This window comes from Silene latifolia, chromosome X, assembly GCF_048544455.1.
Source record: "Silene latifolia isolate original U9 population chromosome X, ASM4854445v1, whole genome shotgun sequence".
NCBI classification, from domain to species: Eukaryota; Viridiplantae; Streptophyta; class Magnoliopsida; order Caryophyllales; family Caryophyllaceae; genus Silene; species Silene latifolia.
In genome coordinates, this window is record NC_133537.1 from 299,439,068 (window position 1) to 299,460,806 (window position 21,739).

The 21,739-nt window shown below is 37.1% G+C and overlaps 1 protein-coding gene across 1 annotated transcript; it reads right to left on the reverse strand.

The window, feature by feature from the left end:
* Positions 1-2,635: 2,635 nt before the first annotated feature.
* Positions 2,636-10,402, reverse strand: LOC141617137 (putative serine/threonine-protein kinase At1g54610). Its single transcript, XM_074434313.1, has 8 exons — positions 9,741-10,402; positions 8,562-8,846; positions 8,094-8,411; positions 6,783-7,010; positions 5,891-5,991; positions 5,201-5,315; positions 4,014-4,493; positions 2,636-3,102 (listed from the first exon to the last, which is right to left on the reverse strand). The coding sequence occupies exons 1-8, from the start codon at positions 10,116-10,118 to the stop codon at positions 2,917-2,919; spliced, it is 2,091 nt and encodes a 696-aa protein (XP_074290414.1). The 5' UTR covers positions 10,119-10,402; the 3' UTR covers positions 2,636-2,916.
* Positions 10,403-21,739: the final 11,337 nt, after the last annotated feature.

Sequence of the window (21,739 nt, forward strand, 5' to 3'; positions counted from 1 at the left end):
TAGAGATTTTTTTTTTTTGTCAAACATAGCCTTTAAAAATAAAATATTTCCAAACATCACCTTTAAAAAAAAATTGTCAAACACAACTTTTAATAAATTTTTTTGTTGTCACTTTTTGGCAACTGCAGAATATATGGTTAAAAGCAAAAGATTTGTCCTATCTACACATGTGGATTGATATTTAACCCCTCTTAAACTTAAAACGGAAATTCGCCGTGAAAAGAATTGTGGGGAGCATGATTCATGCCAGGCTAGTAATTTTTATTTCGAAATTTGACGTGGTCCATAATTCAACTATTCATTTTATCACCTTCATAATTCATAATTCCTCATCTCCTTGTATGCAATGACGTTAGGTTTCTTGTAAGTAGATGATTTTTTTAGGAGAGATTCTAATCGACAACGACCTATAGTGTAAACAATTGTTAGCGTCTTCAACAAAGTTTAGACATTTTCAATAAAATACTACTCAGTAATAACCTATTAGAAAGTGTGCAAAAATGAAATGGTAGCCAATATAAATCGATAAGTCCGCACCCGTATGGAGGAGAGAGAGTCCGACTTATAAGTCTAAGGAGGTTCCATCCCGAAACCAATTAGCAATGGGTGGAGTTCTCCTTTATCATGGGTGAGCTGTATCTTGACACATCTTCTACTTGTTGGGCATATTCTTAGTGTCTCATTACATAACACCTCTTACAAGCTCAATTTTTTTTATTTATAAAACTCTTAACATAAGCATTTAACCACTTATTCGGAAAAATAAGTTTATCGTTCACACTACCAATTTAAATAAGAGTAATTTTAATCACCTTTAGATTCCTATTCTAGTCATAGGCAATTCTTAAATTTTAGTATTTAATGTTAAAGAATTGTCGTGAGCTACGAATCAACAAAAAAAATGTGAAAAACATATAAGAAGGTGAACAAAGAGATTAGTATTTCTAACCAAACTTTGGTGCACGACTTTTAAATTAATTAGTACGATAACGACAATTGAAAACGTTGTCGTACTATTTATGCACACAATGTCACTATCTTTGTGTCAACGGTACACCATATATGCCGTGACACAATGGGATGTCTTTATTGCCCTTTTCCCGACCATAATTAATTCTCGATCCTTCCAGAAACTACATAATGTATTTAAGTTCCGTTTTTTTGGGTTGAATGGAGCTGAAGTGAGTTAAATGAAGTTAAACTGAATTGAAATTTGACGAGATAAATAGAAATGAAATAAGCTGAGCTGAACTGAAGTGAGATGAATGTAGGACGGTGCAAGTTTAGGTTCGAACCGATAAAATGGACCGGACTAGACTATTTGGTCTGGACCAAACCCAGACCGAGTTCTTTTAGGTCCGGTCTTCGGTCCTTGTTGTTTAAAGTTATAGGTCTTCGGTCCAGTCTGGTCCAAGACAGGTTATTTTAAATCCGGATTGAATGGACCAAAATATATGGTTTTCACATCTATTTATTGAAACTTTGTAAATGAATAGGATATTTTAAGCTAAAATGTCATTATAAACTTATTTATAACAATTATTTAAATTTAAAATAGTTTAAATACTTGTATTTGATTTGATGAATTTAAAATTTAATAATCATATACATGTACTAAATAGTAAATACCGACAAATTGTACTTTTCGGTCCATTTCAGTCAAAAACCGGACCGGACCGAAAAATTCAGGTTTAGTGTCGTCCAAGACCTAAACTTTTAGGTCCGATCTTCGGTCCACTAAATGAGAGCTGAAATTAAGCTGAAAGGAAAAGGGCCTCAGTAGTAAGTACTGTATATACAAATCATTATTTTATGTTATTGTACGAGTATCAATTGTGAAATAAAGCGCATTTGAAAATAATATTCTTCATATAAAAGTATGGGATATTGCGGAATTTAACAGTAAAATTTTCATACCAAGTAACAACTTTTTTTTTTTTGAAGAAAAAGAGTAGTAGTAATGGTTTTATACAAGAGTTGAAAACTTAAAAATACAATAAGTGAAATTTAAGTTTATGTTTAATTAAAGAATCTAATTAATTATAAATAATTACTCGATAAATTAACAAGTAACCTGTAAATTCTATATGACTTTGACTAGTAAAAAAACTAAATAAATTTACGTTTCATATTGATCTAAGAACTATATCAAAAAGAGTAAACCGAGTAAGGAAAATTATTGTTAGTAATAATTTGTGGAAGATCGGAATTTGAGAGGAACATTTTTTAACGGATTTGGAGATACATTGGACGAATCCCAGCTCCAAATGATAGTCTCTCCTAATGGCATAAAACTGCCATTAGTTTGCCCGACCTAAATTTTTATCTCTAATAGAGTCAAAGACCCGCAATTTTAGTAAAATCAATCAAACAATATGTTCCATTGGACAAACTTCGTTTCTTTTTATAATGAATTATCAGTTGCAAACTTGTAACTATCAACGCAATATTCATTTTGAGTCATTCTTATAATATAGTCGACTCCCTTGGGTTAAGTTTTTGTTGTTGCAGAATTTGTGCGTAGTTACCCTTCCCAGGCAAAGAACCCTATTAAATTCCATGTCACATTTCCTATCACACCTATTAGGCTATATTACTGGCAGGCATCTAAAACATAGATGCACCTCAAACGATCTCCACAACAATGGAAGTTTCTGGTTACAGAAGTGGCAATAAATAGCCAATTACATACGAGTCAAGGATTAAAACTTGTAAAGAACAACGGCCATTTGCCTTCTTCACTCAACAAACATTACCTGTACAAGGAAAAATGGATTTCTTCTAAAAGAAATATCACTCACTCGACAAGCATACCAATTTCGCCTAATCTCTAACTAACGTCATGCTAGCTGCCTTTTTTCCTCTAATCTTTACATAGATATTACCTACTCTGATTAAGCGGTCATTAACCAATAATTAAGTGGTCGGTACTTGATTTAATTGGCCTTGCATCTTTCTGATTCTGGCCTTATCTATGCGGGCTCGCCTTACAGCTTCTTGGATTTGGCGATCATGGTCTTTCATCATCTGGTCTGTATTGCCGGAAGGGGCTATAAGAGGTCCTGAATAGTGGATTTTGTTTCCCTTTGATCCATAACCAATCTGGAAGAATAGACATACCATCAACATTCAACAATGCACTCATTCAGAAAGGAACACAGCACGATAACTATTTGATTAACTTGAAAGTTACAACCATCAGTTTGCGTCGTAGATAATAACACTGCTTACGAAAAATCACTTCTTCTCACCGAAAGAAAGCAGAACAGAGAACATAGAAAACATCCAAGAACATTAAAAAAAAAAAAAAACAACCTTCCAAAGATGATAAACTTCGGCTTTAGGCACTTGGTAGTTGGTAGAAAATCATATGTATAATTGTAACCATATTTCAGTGGTTTTTGTAAAGAACAACAAAGACACAGATCCAATGAAATCACCATTTCAAAAAATTAACCTCTTTATTTTTCGTCTTTTGGTCAAAGGCCGCAATGGTGGGAGAGGTCCAGTCAAGCCAAAGTTTGACATGGAGCAAATCTGTTTAGTTACAGGCATTGGTGTTACGAATATGAAGATTTGTGGAAAGTTTGGCAATATGTGAAATACCATCATAAAATAAGAATGCTATGCAAAAATGTAACTTAATTTGAGTGAAGTTATCAACACTGTAACAACAACACATTACCCCAGTGCCTCAATGGCTCCCGCAAATTGCGGGGTAAGAGGGGGTCGGATGTAGGCAGTCTTACCCTTGTCTTAGCAACAAAAAGAGACTGTTTCTAAATGACTCAAGATGAAAATTGCATCAACAATTGCATCGAAGGACTGGTACTTTACAAGAGAAAGAGGCCCAGCCACTTTTGTCAGCCATTTTTCTTTATTCCATCATAATTCAGAACCAAAGAGTAAATGAGTCCTTTGGCTCAATTGGAAATGGAATGAAGTTATCCACACTGCACGCTTATATAAAAATTCTCATCGTTACGATGGACATGAAAGATAGAAAGGCTTACAAGAACAGGAACATTTCTGCTGCTTCTCTCTTCTTTATTTTGCTGTGAATTTACAAAAGATTGCATGTGATCCGCTTGATCTCGCCTTGGAATGGAGTCCTGTACTTCTTTGAAAGATCCAGGAAATCGAGTAATCAGTTTCGGCACACCATCATGAAAAGAACCACTCCTTTCCCGTTTCTCTTCAGACAAGAAGCTTCTCCTAGCCGCCACAGAACCAGTCATTGTAGATAAATTAACCCCATTTGACACCTTGAGAGCATCATCCAAGTTCTTCCCAGATTTAGCCCATGCCGCTTGGTGAACAAGTGGTCCCGAATGTGAGGCTCGCTTGTGGACGTGGGATTGCCTGTTTGTACCAGGTTCTTCTTTGGCTTGAGATGCCCTGGGAGGTTCAAATGGAAAGCCAGAAGCAACCTCTTCCGGATGATTGTTGAACATTTCACTCCGGCTCTTTGCACTAGATTGAGCTTGTCTTCTCTGAAAGGCATAAATACCAGTTAACAGAGCAACTATGTTCAAGAAAAGGGCCAAAAGTCCAAGCACAAAAAGTCAAAAAAAACATCTGCTCCAAGTCACTTATTTGAAACAGGTTAGGAATAACCCATCAGTTGAACTTTGATGAAGACTAAGTACATCATTTCACTATCACTACCTCAGACCCTACAAAGGGGATCCCGCTCCAAGTATGGTAGGGGGTTGGACACTCGGACATACACGCATAATTTCATGTGCAATAAGAGAGGATGTTTAGAAGAGACCCATAATCAAAACAGTGCAACCATCTACTTCAAGAAAAGAAAAAAGAATCACGCAGGGTTTTGCGTGTCATTTTAAATCTAGCCAATTGTATGATTTAATCCCAAAACCAAATGAATAATATATTTTTGCCTTCCTGGGAAATAGGTATTCCAAATTATTTTCAAGTAAAATAAGCAGAGCAGAAAAACTTCACAACCATTCTCTCCCGCTCCTAGAATAAGATTTGCATCAAATGAAATTTAAAATCAAACAAAAATATTTTAAAACTAAGAAACGATACTCTTTAAGAATAGTTCGAATGCCTGTTCATTGTCATAGGTAGTTCCGTTGTCATAAGCTTCCCTCCTCTGTCTCCTAAGTATCCAATATAAAAAAGAAGAATCTAGAAAATAAAAGAACAAGCATCACCAACAATTATGAACTACCTGCATGGACAAGACTAACTCAGCATTGGCATCAGGTGCAGGTATGGCTCGAGACTCTTTAGTTACCTTCCTCTCAGGACCAGCTCTTTGGCCCCTAATTCCTGCGACTCCTTCCCTACATGAACAGCAAGAATTGGATAAGAAATCATGCTTTATTAACCTTGTTTACATTTTCTGGATGGAGGTCTCTTTATGGATGCTATTGATTAGAGACTAGACTAATTACAACAACACGGGTAGCTTAGGTCCAACTTCATGACAAGAACTTTAAGCTTGTTATTCTCTGGAAGACGAGACGTGATCAAGTTTGCAATCAAATTGAGCAACATGCTCCAATAACAGGCACATAAATGCCGTTAACATAATTCTCTACGTTTTCAAGTTTGATGCTCAACTGTTTCTTACCTCTATTGGCTGCTTGCTTGGCTATTGCCTTTTGTAGTTTTGAAACTTTTTTATTAATCATATAAAAAATCAAAATGCTTATATATAATAAAGATACCACAAGGCCCTCAGCAAAGATCCTTCAGTGAAGATAAATCAGTAACCTGACACTTTCATTTCATTCTTCTCCATATTTTTTTATATTTTAAAAAATCTACTTGCTATTTCCATGCGAAGCTCAATTTCACTAAATCAGAAAATTCATAGTGAAATAAACATGAAGAATACAAACCAGTAAAAGAGTACCTTCTAGCTTCTTCATCCCTCATTTTAGCATCAAACTCTTTACTTGGAGGATACTTGGGCAAACTTGATGGATCACACGGAAGTGGTTTCGTAGTAAAAAACTAGAAAACGAAAAAAAAAAAAAACAAATAAATACAAACCACAGCTTGGCCCGAAGAAATTAATGTTTCATTAAGATTACATTACAAAAGGCATTAACACAAACCCAGTCAACGAATATTGATACAGATCGATCGAAGTGCAATTTAACATTTGACCTCAAGCAATTGTGCGAAACATGCAGAAGTTCACAATCATAATGTGAACAAACACATACCTTTGATACACGTAGTACTAAAAAAAAATACATACAAGAGCAATTATATCGGCAAAATTCAGCAACATTTTCAATTCAATCAAATGGAAAAAGATCGCTCATATTCTTCTATGAGTCTACAACCCACAGAGTTTGTGTACTTATTCTGCTTACAGATGATTTTCACAAGGGGAAATTTATTCACAGAAAATAGTTCAGCACACTCGTAATTATTAAATACGAACCCATTAGAAAAACACTTTAACCACTAAAATCTTATAGAAGTATAGAACAGTGCAAAAACCATATTCATAAGGAGACAAAGTTAAGCAGTGCTCATTAAAATTTAAAAGGTAGATCATCCTAATCTCCTTGGCCGGCTAGCGAAACTGTAATAAACTTACAGAAAGAATCAACTATAAAATAAAAATGACATTCACAGAGCCACTTTCTAAATAAAGAGCTTTTTTGCTTAAGTGCCAAATTTTACTGTAGCAATACCAAATGCTTTAGATACCCATACTTAGTAGAAAATTTAGAGTAATTGGTCAAAAAGAATTGAGAAGTTTTCAATACAGCCACTCAGAAAATTATTACCTCACTCTTTAGGGCTGACAACGCGGTTCCACGGTCAGCAGGATCAACTGAAAGAAGAACCTCCAAAAGACTTAGAGCTGGAGCAGGAAAGTCTTTAAATGTTTCAGCAACACAGCGTGCATATGGCTGCTGGGGCTTAAAAACTGTCGCATGAGGCAGCTTGGATTTTCTCCAGTATTCTTCAGAAGGTGATCCACAAAGCTTGAAAATTTTATGTAATTGTTCCACCTAAGCGGCGATATAATTCAAAAAGGTTGTGAAGAGCTTGACATTTCATGTACCAAAATATAGAGGCAAGGGTAATACAAATAGAGGACAATCTAGAGGCAAAACACAGAACAGTCTATAGGTCATAGCAGAGTGATGACGGCCGCCAAGAGAGTGAAAAGTTGCCCAAGTATCAGAACGTCAAAAACTAACAAATTTAGTCAACAAACCTAAAGATATATGGAGTAATTTTTTTAAGAATACTGTCATCTATCAACTTTTCAGCACACGTATAAGGCTTAATAGATTCAAGCCCCCTCACACCGTTGTTGATTAAAGCCTTGACGCGTTGGAGTAATGTTCTTGTACTGCCAAAATATTCCAGCACTGAGCAACTAGCCAACTTCACATGTTTAAGAGGGAACTACACCTTCCTCTTAAGTGGACATGATAGACATCACATATCGCTCAGTAATATACATACTCGATGAATGTCTTTATAAGAATTTGTTTAATACTTCGCGGCACTTGGCCATTGATGAAACTCAGCTTTATCCCATAAGTAAAACTTGCAGATTAGCTATGCCGCTGTCTGGGTGAACACTTCAAAGCAGTTACAGCTTCCTCTAGCGCTGATATTTCCCAAGTATTTTAAATGACAAGCTATTGTACAAGCAAACAATAAAGAGCAACTTCCAGAGTAAAGAACTCATTCAATGACGAAGAAGTCAATTCGCTTTGATCTTTGATTGTGCCAGCTTCTCCATTTACAACGCTGCCAGCATGTACATTATCGCACTTAAAAAGACCTAAAAAAACCTTTTAGCTCAATGGGCAACATATGTCATATAATACAGTGGATATGAGTCACACAACTTCGTCTACGAAAATAAGAACAATCGTCTTCAACACATCGTGATTTGTGAGCCCCTCCAGATTTAACTACTTAATTCAGTATTCCCCCACCCTCTTTCCCACTAGCCTAAAAAAAGAACAAGGTATCGAAGAATCAGAACAGCACTGTCCCAACAGTTTGCTATTTAAGTCTCAAGCCCAAGTTGAAAGACGATGTTTACTACAGAGTTAGAAGATTAAGCCAAGTACCTCTGTTCTTCCAGGCATAATCGGCTTCCCAGCATAGAGTTCTGCAAGTATGCAACCAGTGCTCCACAAGTCAACAGCTGCACCATAATTAGTTGCACCGAGCAAAAGCTCTGGAGGCCGATACCAAAGAGTCACAACCCTGCTTGTGAGTGGCTGGCTTCCATGAGGATCATAAACGCTTGCCAGCCCAAAATCTGCAATCTTCAGTTTCCCATCGTTATCAATTAGAAGATTAGATCCCTTTATATCTCGGTGTAAGATGCCCCTGCTATGACAGTGATCAAGTCCACCCAAGAGTTGCTGCATATAACACTTAACCTGCAAAAAGATATAGAGACTTATATGAGAAGCAAGTATTCCAAAACCTCATATTTTTGAAATAATTCTCTCTCAGTTTAGAGTTTTCTTTTGGACTATGCAGATGCTTCACATTAAAAATAAAAGTTAAAAAATGCAAAGCCTATATACCTGTGATTCGGTGAATTTAACTGCTGGGTGTGACGCAAGCCCTGCAAGATCATGCTCCATATATTCAAAGACAAGGTATAAGCTGCATGACATCCTTGACGTAACAAGACCCTCTAGTTTAATTACATTAGGATGGTCTAGTCTACGAAGAATGTGAATTTCCCTAGCCATGAAACGCACACTTTCAGGATCCAAGTTGTCAAATCTGACTTTCTTCAAAGCAACAATTTTCCTTTGATCAAGATCGCGCGCTCTATAGACACTACTGTAAGTCCCCTGGCCAATCTGAAATTAAATGGCGCAAGTAGAGTCAAACAACAGCCAGGTACAGATGATTGGCAACCCCTACGGCGAGCCTCCATAAGACTACACTGAGATAAATTCCTTCAAATAAATACAATGACAACATGCTGACAAACATTTGGTCTAGGGTCAGGAGCTGGTATACAACCATGTATGCCTGCTGATTTACTAAAAAAGGCAAATAACATCCCTGAGCACATGAGGCGATAACATCCCTAAAAGGCAAGCTCCCGACCATCATCAAACACTTGCAATGTCCACAAAAAAATACCTCTGTTTTCTTTCATCGTCACCCCACGAAACATCTGGTTCATTACTAAGCATAGAAAAGCAGCAATGAAAGTCTTCACACCCTCAAAGACCACAACAGTAACCTCAAAGAGCTACAAATAACTATTTTTACAGCAAAATTCTTCTTGATAACCTCAAGTTAGTCAAGAACATTCCTTTTGTACTCCTATACTCCATCCGTCCCGTTTTACAATTCGTTTTAAAAACCAATGTTTTTTTCGTTATATTTTTCATTTTACCATGAACTTGAACTACTCTCTCCAATTGCAAATTCCCCTGCACTATTTTACAAACCAAAGTTAATCTATAGGGCTAAAATAAAACTTGATACAAAAGTTAATGTCTCTTTTTTCAATTATCAAGGGGTAATTAATAATGTAACATTTCCAATGATTACTTAATTTTCCTGTAATATCCTAAAACGACAATACACAGTCAAATACTCAAATTAATTGACCAATAGACTAAGTATAATAATCCAATAGACTAAGTAAAAGATTCTACTGTACCAAATTCACAACACAATGCAATTCAATTAATTAAATTAAATGAACTAAATTCAGAAGAATGCAAACATAGCACAACCTTATCCAACTTCTCAAATGAATCAGCTCGTCTCGGCACCCAACCTTTAATAGCTTCCCCCGCCACCGCCGCCAGCCACGTAGGCCACCCGGCCGCTACTTGTTCACCCTCCACTACCTTCGTAATCCTCCCTGACAAAGGAGACTCCACTCTAACTGGTATTTCTCGACGCGGTTTTCGGCCCGAATCATTAATACCACCAAACACCGATTGATGTTGTTGTTGCTGTTGTTGTTGCTTATCGATCAACAACACCTTCTCATCACCGCCATTGTTGTAATTATTGTTACTATTAGTTTTACGAAGATGATCATCTCTTCTTCTCGGACTTTCTTTGCTATCTTCGATTGCAGATGGCTTGCAACATACACATCCCATTTTTGACGAATCTGTATACTCACTCTAGCATCGTCGTAATTCAAGAAAAATGATTAATCAGATTTGGGTGATTAAATTTACGAAAAAATAGCGGATTTTATTGGATTGTAGGATGAATGAAGGAATGAATGTTTGTGCTAAATTGATTTGATTAAGAAACCCTATGGGGGTAATGTTGGATCTAGGGCACTGATTTTCAGAGACTCCATTGGAGATGGTGTGCATTAATTTGGTTCGTTAAGTGGAGAGAGAAATTTGAAATACTAAAATAAAAATACGGTAAATAATTGTTTGTTTGTTTGTTAAGGAACTAGGAAGTGTGTTATATTTGACTATTTGAGGTAAACGGATTAATTGGGTTGCCGGGTTCAAGTTGTTCGTGTTAGAAAGAATTCGGGCCGGGTAGGGGTATTTTGGGTCATGTTATTATCGCTTGTGTTGTTATCAAGTTATTTGCGAATAACGATTATTATGCAATGATAAACATTTCGGTAAAATGAAATAGGGTCGGGTCAATACTCAATAGGGGCCTCGATTCAAATTCAGGTCCTCAATTCGAGTGCGGATCGAGTTAATAGGATCGGGTCAATCTGATTGGGTCAGTTTTATCTGAGGGGTAATAATGAATGAGCGTTGAAATTATTTGTGTTTGTCGTTCACTTTGAACAAATTCTTATCTAGTACCCGTCTTAAACAATGATAAAAAAAAAGGGGATATTCTACGGTGTACCCCTGAGTTTTTGGGTTTTCAATGTTGTACCCCTTCTTTTTTTTAATTCTACATTGTACCCCTAAACTTCTTACTTATTTCTCCCTCATAACCTCGTTTAACTATCCATTAACTTTATCACTATCAAACGACCATACTTTGACCTTATTTTGACTTATTAACGCTGTATCGTCATTCTATATGAGAAACACCACAAATCACTTTTAATAAGCACCAACTACTTTTAAAATCATCTGTTATGATTCATGACATGATACTGGAGATTTTTTGAACTTTTAGTTAGTTTCGTATACTATTTCTTGGGTTAACGAGTAATTCGGAGAACTAATAAGTAAATTGGTAGGTTATAGAGTAAATGGAATGATAAATAGACGATTTAATAGGTCATTTAAGAACTTAAGTTAGCAATGATAATAAATAAGGTCATGGTATAGACTAATGTATAGAGTTGAGGGGTACACCATAGAATATAAAAAAAAAAAAGAGGGGTACAACGTAGAAAACCGAAAACCACGAGGGTACACCGTAGAATATCCCAAAAAAAAAGTAAAGGTGATTATGAGATGTCACAAGTAACTTTTCCTCATAAATAAAAATAGGTGTCACTTTGAGTATTACTTCGTATTTAATTGTCTCGGTAATTTATTTACAGTTGTATTTTTTATGTATGTGTTTCTTCTTTTAACATGTACAATTTGAAAATATTTTCGAAATAGCCATTTTTTCACCTTTTTTTAAAAAGAAAAATAAAAACATATCGTCTCTCATGTCTTTGTTTTTTGTGCAGAAGGAAATGTAAAGATTAATCGGACTGAGAGTATCAAATGTGCTTATATAGACTATAGTACTCTCTCCATTTTATTTTTATTGTTATACGAAGTACTTTTTATTTTGGGAAGAATTTAAAAAATAGGGTAAAGTTACAACCATATCCCTTGAATTAACGAAAATGAGAGCAATGTCATTTTAAGGAGGGAATAGTAGTTAGTGTTCCGGGTGTAATTCCAGAGCAGATTTGTTTACCACGTAAGCTTGGTGAATGGATGTCCTTCCTTGCTTTGACTCTTCCTTTCGGTCTCTCCTGAAACGATGAACAAACTGAGGGCTCGGCTTTGCACCGAGCGTACTCACTCCGACGCTCAAGTCAGTAAACTTAAAGGGATTAAGTTGTGTGTTACTTGACAAAGTATATTGTAGAGAGATAAGGGAGTTTATACCAGATGAATAGTGAGTTTTAGGTTAGATTGTGGATCCTCTTCTCAATGAGAGAAGTGGAGTATTTATAGACTTTCACCTTTTGTCACGTAGTGGCCAAGTGGGCCAAGTGGCGTAGCAGGTGGAAAGTCTGTTCTGCCCTCGGCCGAGGGACCCATGGCAGGCCGGCGGGCCCTGTTGACTCCATGCCGAGGGGTCTTGGATATGAGTACGCGGATATGTGTCACGGCTGGCTAGTTGCCTGGCCGAGACCCAGGTGACAGGCCGACAGGCTGCGTCGGCTAGACTGTCCAAGGTGTTGACTTGCTTTGGATATCTTTGACCTTGCTCAATGTGTTGACTCGGTCAGCGGGTGCAGAATATGCCCCATCAGTTAGTAAATTAGAGGTAAGATTGGTAATCTAGTCATTTACCATACTAAATTTACAAGAAGAAACTTTGGAATAGAAGAGGGAAATAAAAGTGAAATGAAAGGGGTACTAGTTACTTATGTGGAGTATGCTAATATGCATGCTTTGATAAGTTTTAAAGGGTATGATAAACAAATGATTGAGTTGGAGGGAGTATATTCTGAAATGTTTAAAAACGTTGTTAGTTTGGTACCATTAAATGAGGAAAGACCGAAAGACAAAGTAAACAAAGAGAACTATACTTTATCCGTTTTAATTATTTATTTACCTTTTTTAATTTTTGTGAGATATATTATAATGAAAAATAAACAAATGCTTGCTACAGAATTGATCAAATTAATAAAGAAGAACCTTTGAACAATAAAAATTAAAGTTTGAGTAATAATTGTGTACAAATTAGGCTTGCTCAATGGTGCGGGTCGGGCTTGGTTAGAGAGACCCGGAACCAGCCCGAGATTGAGGGCGGGTCGGGCCGGGTAAAAGGTGGCCCAGGTAGCGGGTTTAAGGCGGGCTCGGTGCGGGTGGCCTAGGGCGGGTCCGGGCTGGGACTGGTCGAGCTTGACATTTGGAGACCCGGAATCGGCCCGGATATAGGGCTGGTCGGGGCGGGACGGACCAGACTAACTCGCACTTTTAACAACCCCTAATACAAATGACTCGAGCAAAATTCAAACCCAAAGTCAACCCCAGAACACTTCAGAACTTATGTGAGGCTACCAAATGGTTTTTTTTTTTACAACAATGATACATTATTAATAATAATAAAAACTTAACTAGTTACAAGACTAACCGACCAAAAGCTATATAGTGCTAAGAGGCTGCGCGGCGCGCGCCTGAAAATAGTATAGTGAATTTGAATCTACCAAATGGGTTTTACAAGGGTTTATAGAGAAACCAAAAATTAACCTCCGAACTCAAATATGGATAGAGAAAACAAGTGTCGTCACAAAACACAGGACCAAAACTTTACTTATGCAGCTTTCCACAATAAAGTAAGCTTTTCACATTTCTTTTAGCCTTCTTAATCTTTAGAGTAAATTATAAATTACTCCCTTTTAAGTTGCATTTTTCTAAACTTACTCCCTTATATGTTTCTTTTTTTAAATTACTCCCTTAAGTTGACCTTAGGACAAAAGTTGCTACCAAGCTAGTTCTCAGGTAAAAAAAATAAGTAAATGGGCGAAATTGCCCTTCGAAAAAATTACTCACTTTATCTCTTCTTCCTCATCTCCTAGATCCACCCTTCTGCCATCGGCCATCGCACCACCGTCACCCCAACGACCTCCCTCCCACTACCTGATGTACGACAATGCCCCACCGCACGCGCCACCATCCTCATCCGAATTTGCCGACAACAAGCAACACCTCGCTCCTTTCCCCACCTAACACACCGACAAATTTAAGAAGCTAATATTTACGGCGACGTTGTCGGCAAAATTAGAGCCCATAACTGGTTTCGTCAACATTTTCCGTGGTTGAGTCGCCGGCGATGTCGCTCATCAAAGGTGGTCGTTATCGACTAAAAACGCAAATGGGGCGAGAAAGGAGAGACAAGGGCGGATGGCAGGGTTCTCGTGAGGAAGGAGAACGGCGGGTGAAGGGGCGTTGGAGAGGAAGGAGGGGGTGGCGGCTGGTGGAGTAGTCGGGGAGATAAAGAAGGAAGATAGGTGAAATTAACATAAGGCGAAGGAATCTCAGGGGTATTTTCGTCATGAATTTAGAGAAATGGAGGGAAAATTCAAAAAGAGACGGAAATACTTGCCGGAGTTGGAAAATGGTAGCAACTTTTGGTCCGAGGTCAACTTAAGGGAGTAATTTAAAAAAAGAAACATATAAGGGAGTAAGTTTAGAAAACTCCAACTTAAAGGGGAGTAATTTATAATTTACTCTACAATAAGTCTTGCTTAAGACGGAGGGTATCCGTCTTAAGCTTAAGACGGGTCGAATACAACCGTATTATATAAAATGGTATGAAAATGGGTCAGGAGTAATAATAGGTGTTTGCGTGTAGCCTGACAAAAGAAAAGACTAGGGCTGAAAGTTAAAGAGACATTTCCAAATAAACAATTGAATAATATTACTTTCCCAACACACATTTGAAAAGAAGCCATAATATTCTGTTAAACCAATTCCTCCGACCACATATTCAGTTTCAGTTTCATTCACAACCCAAATTAAAATCATTTGCTCCATTCTGTGGGAGCTTGTGTCCTCCACAAATTAGTGTGATAACATTTGTAAATCTCTTACAGGTTCACAAGGGAATACTTCGTATATTTAATCAGTTGATTAACGTTTACCTAATAACGGTTGGCTTGCTAGAAAGTTTGACGTTATTATCATACAGATGGCGGTGATCAACTGGTCCCTAAAGGTCACACCTATAGGATGTTTTTGAGAAATGTGGTTATAGAAATATAATTACATTGATGCCCAAAATGACTAAAAAGTTAGTCGATGTGTTGATGAGATAATTATTTAATGAAAATTAAATAATATTAAGTTGAGACGAATTAACTGTCAATTCGTAAATTAAATATAATAAATTATATTTAATTAAATATATATAATATTAGCTTGGACGAATTAATCAGTTAATTCGTAATTAAATATAATCAGTTGTATTTAATATCAACAAGCTGAATGTGTCATAGTGGTAATAGTGAGGGTACACATACCAAGAGGTCATGGGTTCGATCCTCACTAGATGACAATTCAACACATATTATATATTTTTGGAAAGACCAAAAATAAGGAGAATTTTAGTCCTTATTTCGGTCAGCTTGGCCGAATATTAGGAGAGATTTATCTTTCCTAATTGACTCCAAGTTTCGGTCTGTATAAAAAGAAAGGGAGAGAATTAATTCTACCCTAATGTTTTTTCTTGACCTTGCCTCCTCTCTCTCATCACAAAAAACACAAAAACAACTAAATTTTACATAAAATTTTAGATCGATTTCTAGCATAATCAAAGGGCATATCTCAGATCGTCTTGGGTGCAACTAATAGGCGAATATCAATTTTGATATTGTTCTTAGGCCACTTTTGCTAGGACCGAAGGTTAATTCTAAATCCTTATACTTTGTTTATGTCTTTTGTTTATGACCTTTATCATCATTGTTAAAATTCGTTATAATCCTTCTAGTTTAAGGGAAGTATACAGATTATTTCCCACAAGTGGTATCAGAGCTTTAGGCTACGATTTTAATTTTGATGATTTTCATAAAATTTGTATGTGAACAATAGGATTTTCGAAAAAAAAATTAGGGTTTCGAATTTTTTTGTGGTTCGAAAATTTTTTTTTGTGCCGTTTTTTTCCTGCCGTTTTTTTCTTTCTGTTTGATGATATTTTTCCATTCTATTTTTCATATTATAGTTTATAATCAGTTAAAATTATCATATGAAGAATTGGTAGTTTTTGATTTAATGCAGATTAAGTTAAAATTAAATGGAATCGTCATGTTTATGATAAAAAGATTGTTTTTGCTATATAGTTTTTGGCATATAAATTGATCATGTTTATTATTTCATATGCTAATCATGTTCTAATAGCAAAGGTAAACAATTTAGTCATCAAATTTTGTTTTAGGGCATATTGCCGCAAAAAGAAAAAATAGGAGGCCGTTTTTTTTAGGGTTTACCGGAAAACAAAAAAAAAATTTATTTTAATCTTGTTTTTTGGTAAACCGAGAAAAGAAAAAAAAATATAGGAAAGTTTTTTTTATTTGCCTTTTTTTGCCGAAAAAGAAAGAGAAAAAATTTATGGAAAGTTTTTCCTTGTTTTTCCTATTTACCGAATTAAAATACGAAAGGGGCTGTTTTTTTTTTAAATTCAGCCGTGACAGCTGATAAATAAAAAAAAAAAAATTTTTTGTTTTTTTTCCAGCCGAGACCAATTTAAAAAAAATTGGATTTTGTCTTTTTTTATTTTGGCCAATTAGTTATTGTGAATCGGTTCACAATTTAATGATACCGAGTTATTTTAAAGCAGTTTAAAATTTTGACGGATAGAATTCATATTACAAGTTTAATATGGATTAAGTATGAAATTAATGTGATTAAATTGTGGAATTGTCACTTAATTTAATTTAAATAGGTGGTTTGGATAAATTAATCAACATAATTAATGTATTGTATTATGTATGTTTAATTTATTTTAGTTGATGCTTTTAATTTTGTTGAATGAATCGAATGAATGAATTTTATTTACGTATTTAATTTTGTAATCGGTTGTAATTTGTTATACTTAGTGTGGCCTTAGTCAAATTATGTTTTCGTAATGAAGGAAACATGATTTTTATGTAATTATGAGATCTCGAATCTCCTTTATTTTAGTTTTGGGTATTTGAAATTAGAATGTAATTAATAGGTCAATCATGTAATTTTATTTTTGTAATTTCAAAGAAGACTAAAGATGGAGATTGAAGCTCACTCCCGCTACATGGATCAAGATGGAACATCTAGACAAGCTTCTCGGGTCCAAGGAGGATTCCAAACTTGTATTCATTGTTCATTTTGATAGGATAGGCCACACTAGGACTTTTACTGTTTTTACGTTTTTTTCATTCTTATTGCTTTTCATTCACATGTTAGTTTATGCATCATTTTCCGCCTAAAACCAAACCACCTACTACTAAAATGCATGAAAATTGACTCATATAGGTTGTATGTTAGTTTTCATGGACATGCAGATATCACAGTCTTTAAGCCATCACTTTAGTTTAATCATTCTCGCATGCTAGATTATAGTTCACTTAAAATGAATTTAAATAAAGTTGATGGGATCTTCCTCTAAAACGGAAATTGAGATTAGTCTTTATAAGAGCAAACATCTATGAATCCCTTCTTCGTCGGTAGGCCTAATATGACCCCTTCTACGTTGGGTAAGTAGTTGTATTGACTTAGTTTACCTCAACATCATAGTCCGAAGAGTTTCTCGTGATTATGATGGACTAAAGATAGTATTTACAGAAATTTATCGACCAAGACTTCTAACGGTAGAATTCGCTAAAAGGTTAGCTTATCAATTTACAGAGAATTGAGTCTTGAGGTCATTTATATAATTCTTGAGGGAGGTCAATTGTATAAATGTTTTGAGTCTTCGCGTTATGACATTAGTTCATTAGACTTAAAATAAAAACGATGCACATGCTTATTATTTTATTCTTCTTTCGCAGTGTAGAACACGTTTATTATCAATAATACTGTTACAACAAATGGCTGGAAATAACGCAATCCCAATGCCTAGTGCCACACTAGATCGTTCGTCCTGGCTCAAAATGTTCATGGACCAAATGAATCGGTCCACTGATGAAGAATGATGGGTCCAATTTTGCGGATCGGGAGGCGGCACTACGGAATGCTGCCCCATGGCGACGGTAAGCTCGGGTATTTAAGCGAGCCAATACCGGTCAACCAGGCCCAAATGCAGGAGTCAACGAGTCACTCGCTTATAGTGATTTCGTTATGGAAGCGGGTGCGATAAAGAACGTACTCATCTTTGCAATGGAAACCAATTTGCAGAGACGCTTCATTGCCCAAGGTGCAAACAAGATTTTCACCACGCTCACTAACGAGTTATCAAAGGCACCGAGAATCGTTACATATGAGCATACCTGTCGCTTCTTTGATGCGAAACTACAGAAGGGCCAACCGGTTAGCCCACACATTCTTCACATGATTGAGAATGTCGAGAAGCTGGAGGTAATGAATTGTAAAATCAGTGAGAGCATTGTCATTGACCGAATGCTTCATTCTATTCACGATGGTTTTGCACTTTTCAGGGCGAACTACTATATGAATGACTTGAAAAGGAGTCCTCATGAGCTACACTCCCTTCTCGTACAGACCGAGTAGGATATGAAATTGAGTGGGAGCGTGAAGCAGGATGTTCTCACGATTTACAACAAAGGTAAAGGTAAGGGCAAGGCTCATGGCGACCTAGCTGTAGGTAAGCCAAAGTTTAAGAAGCCAGGAAACGGTAAGAGTACGCCTGGTGAGACTAGTGGCTCACAGGGCAAGACAAAGAGTAAGGGCGGTGACATAGAGTGCCACCATTATCACAAGACTGGACATTGGAGGAGGAACTGTCCCGTCTACCGTGAGGACATCAAGGCAGGCCGCGTCGTTCCTGTTGGTATGTTATCTTATATTCATATGATTGAAATTAACCATGCAAGTTTCGGAACTTGGGTACTAGATACTGGTTGTGGTTCTCATCTGTGTAATCATTTGCAGGGCCTAAAGAACATCATACCTCTCGAAAAAGGTGATGTGGACATGCGAGTCGGGAATGGAGCACGATTCTTCACGCCTCGAAGGGAACATATGTAATCCAACTCCCTAGTGGTTTTGAGTTATCTTTAAATAACTGTTACTATGTACCCAGTTTATCTAAGAATATTATTTCTATTTCCGTACTTGCTAAAGATGGTTTTACATTTTCAATAAAGGATAATAGTTGTATTTTCTCTTTTAATGAAATGATTTATGGCAAAGCAGTTTCCATGAATGAAATTTATATCTTAGATCAAACCACGTAAGTATTACACATGAATAATAAGAAATTAAAGGTTGGTGACAAAGATCAAACCTATCTATGGCATTGTCGAATGGGACACATAAATGAGAAACGCGTAAAGAAACTCGTCGATAATGGGACTATTCCCGCATTCGGATTTTCTGCATATGGCACGTGTGAATCATGTCTCATTGGCAAGATGACTCGAATTTCCTTCAAAGGTGTTGGAATGCGCGCTAGTGACCTATTAGGACTCATACATACGGACGTATGTGGACCTATGTCAATTACCGCTAGAGATGGCTATAGATATTTTATCACTTTCACGGACGATTTGAGTAGATACGGATATGTCTACTTAATGAAGCATAAAAGTGAGTTCTTTGAGAAATTCAAGGAATACCAGAATAGGGTACAGAACCAACTGGGTAGAAAGATTAAAGCACTCCGTTCAGATCGGGGTGGCGAATATCTTTCAAATGAGTTTGATCAACACCTGAAAGACTGTGGAATCGTTTTGCAGTTAACTCCACCTGGAACACCTCAATTGAATGGTGTATCCGAACGGAGAAATCGAACCTTACTTGATATGGTTCGATCCATGATGAGTCACACAGTAGTGCCTGATTCATTATGGGGTTATGCTCTTTTGTCAGCTGCTCTTATACTTAACCGAAGTCCGTCTAAAGCTGTCGACAAGACTCCATATGAAATGTGGAAGGGAACGGTCCCTAACTTGTCCTTTATTCGGGTTTGGGGCTGCGAGGCTTATGTCAAGTGGAGACACGAGGATAAGCTCGGCCCGCGGTCGGTCAAGACATACTTTATAGGTTATCCAAAAGGAGCATTTGGTCATTACTTCTATTCGCCTACCGAACATCGAGTTTTTGTTGCGACTAGTGCGACGTTCTTAGAGAAAGAATTTCTCGAGAACAAGTCAAGTAATAGAACCTTCGAGCTGTCGGAGATTCAGAACCAACGACCGAGGAACAGATGGAGGAAGCTGTACCTCCAACTGATGATACGGTTAATATTCCTGAGGAACCTAGGAGGTCGGGTAGAGACTCTCATCCTCCGGACAGATACATTGGTATGGTCGAGGAGAATGACGTATTACTTCTAGAAAGTAATGAACCCGCAACCTATAAAGGTGTTATGGCCTGTTCCGACTCAAAGCTATGGCTCGAAGCCATGCAATCCGAGATGGACTCCATGTATGAGAATAACGTATGGGATCTAGTTGATTTACCTAATAAGGTAAAACCTCTACAGTACAAATGGCTTTACAAAATAAAGCGTTCTGTAGACGCGCAACTGATATCTATAAGACACGACTTGTGGCAAAAGGTTTCACTCAAGTGCAAGGATTGCATTATGATGAGATTTTTGCACCTGTAGTCATGCTACGTTCCATTCGGATAATCTTAGCGATTGCCGCATTTCATGATTATGAGATTTGGCAAATGGATGTGAAAACCGCCTTCTTAAACGGTTATTTGGAGGAAGAGTTGTACATGGTGCAACCCGAAGGTTTCATAGATCCTAAACATCCTAAGAAAGTATGCAAGCTTAAGCGTTCCATTTATGGACTTAAGCAAGCTTCTCGGAGTTGGAATCATCGTTTCGACCAAGTGATAAAAGAGTATGGTTTCACTCGATCGGTCGAGGAACCATGCTTATATATCAAGTCGAGTGGGAGCAAGATTGTATTCTTGATATTGTATGTCGATGACATACTCTTGATTGGGAATGACATTCCTCTCCTTTCTTAGGTTAAAGAATGGTTGAAGAACCATTTCCAGATGAAAGATCTGGGTGAGGCACAGCGTATTTTGGGAATCCGTATCTACCGAGATAGATCACGACGGACGTTATCACTTAGTCAGGAGTCTTATTTGGATAAGGTTCTTGAGAGGTTCAGCATGACCAACTCCAAGAAGGGGAACCTTCCTATGACGACTGGGATGCAGTTGAGCAAGTCTCAGTCACCCACGACGCCTGAAGGTATTGAGCGCATGAGTCGTGTTCCTTATGCATCAGCAATAGGATCGATCATGTATGCCATGATATGCACACGTCCAGACGTGGCATATGCATTGAGTATGACGAGTCGGTACCAAAAGACTCCAGGTGAAACACTTTGGATAGCAGTCAAAAATATCCTCAAGTACCTACGGAGGACTAAGGATTGGGTATTGACTTATGAAGGCGATACTAAGCTATGCGCAACCCAAGATTTGTGCAGATGCTAGCTTCCAAACGGATCGAGATGATTCAAAATCTCGGTCCGGGTTCGTCTTCACTCTTAATGGTGTTGCGGTCAGGTGGAAGAGTTCTAAACAGAGTGTTGTAGCAGATTCTACTACTGAATCCGAGTACTATGCCGCTTCGGAGGCAAAAAAGGAAGCGATATGGATGCGTCCATTCTTACAAGGGCTTTCGGTAGTTCCTAGTTCGAATGACCCGATCACCATCTATTGTGACAATAGAGGTGCCATCTTCCAGGCTAAGGAGCCAAAGTCTAGCAACAAATCTAGACATGTACTTCGGAAAGCTCACCTGATCCGTGATTACGTGGAGCAAGAAGAGATAGTGATTGACAAGATAGCGACGGATGATAACATCGCGGATCCTCTCACCAAACCGTTGAATTATGATAAGCATGTAGGGCATGTTAATTCCATGGGAATTAAACATGTTCTAGAGTTGTAGTACTTGATTATGGATTTGATACATTATCTTTTTC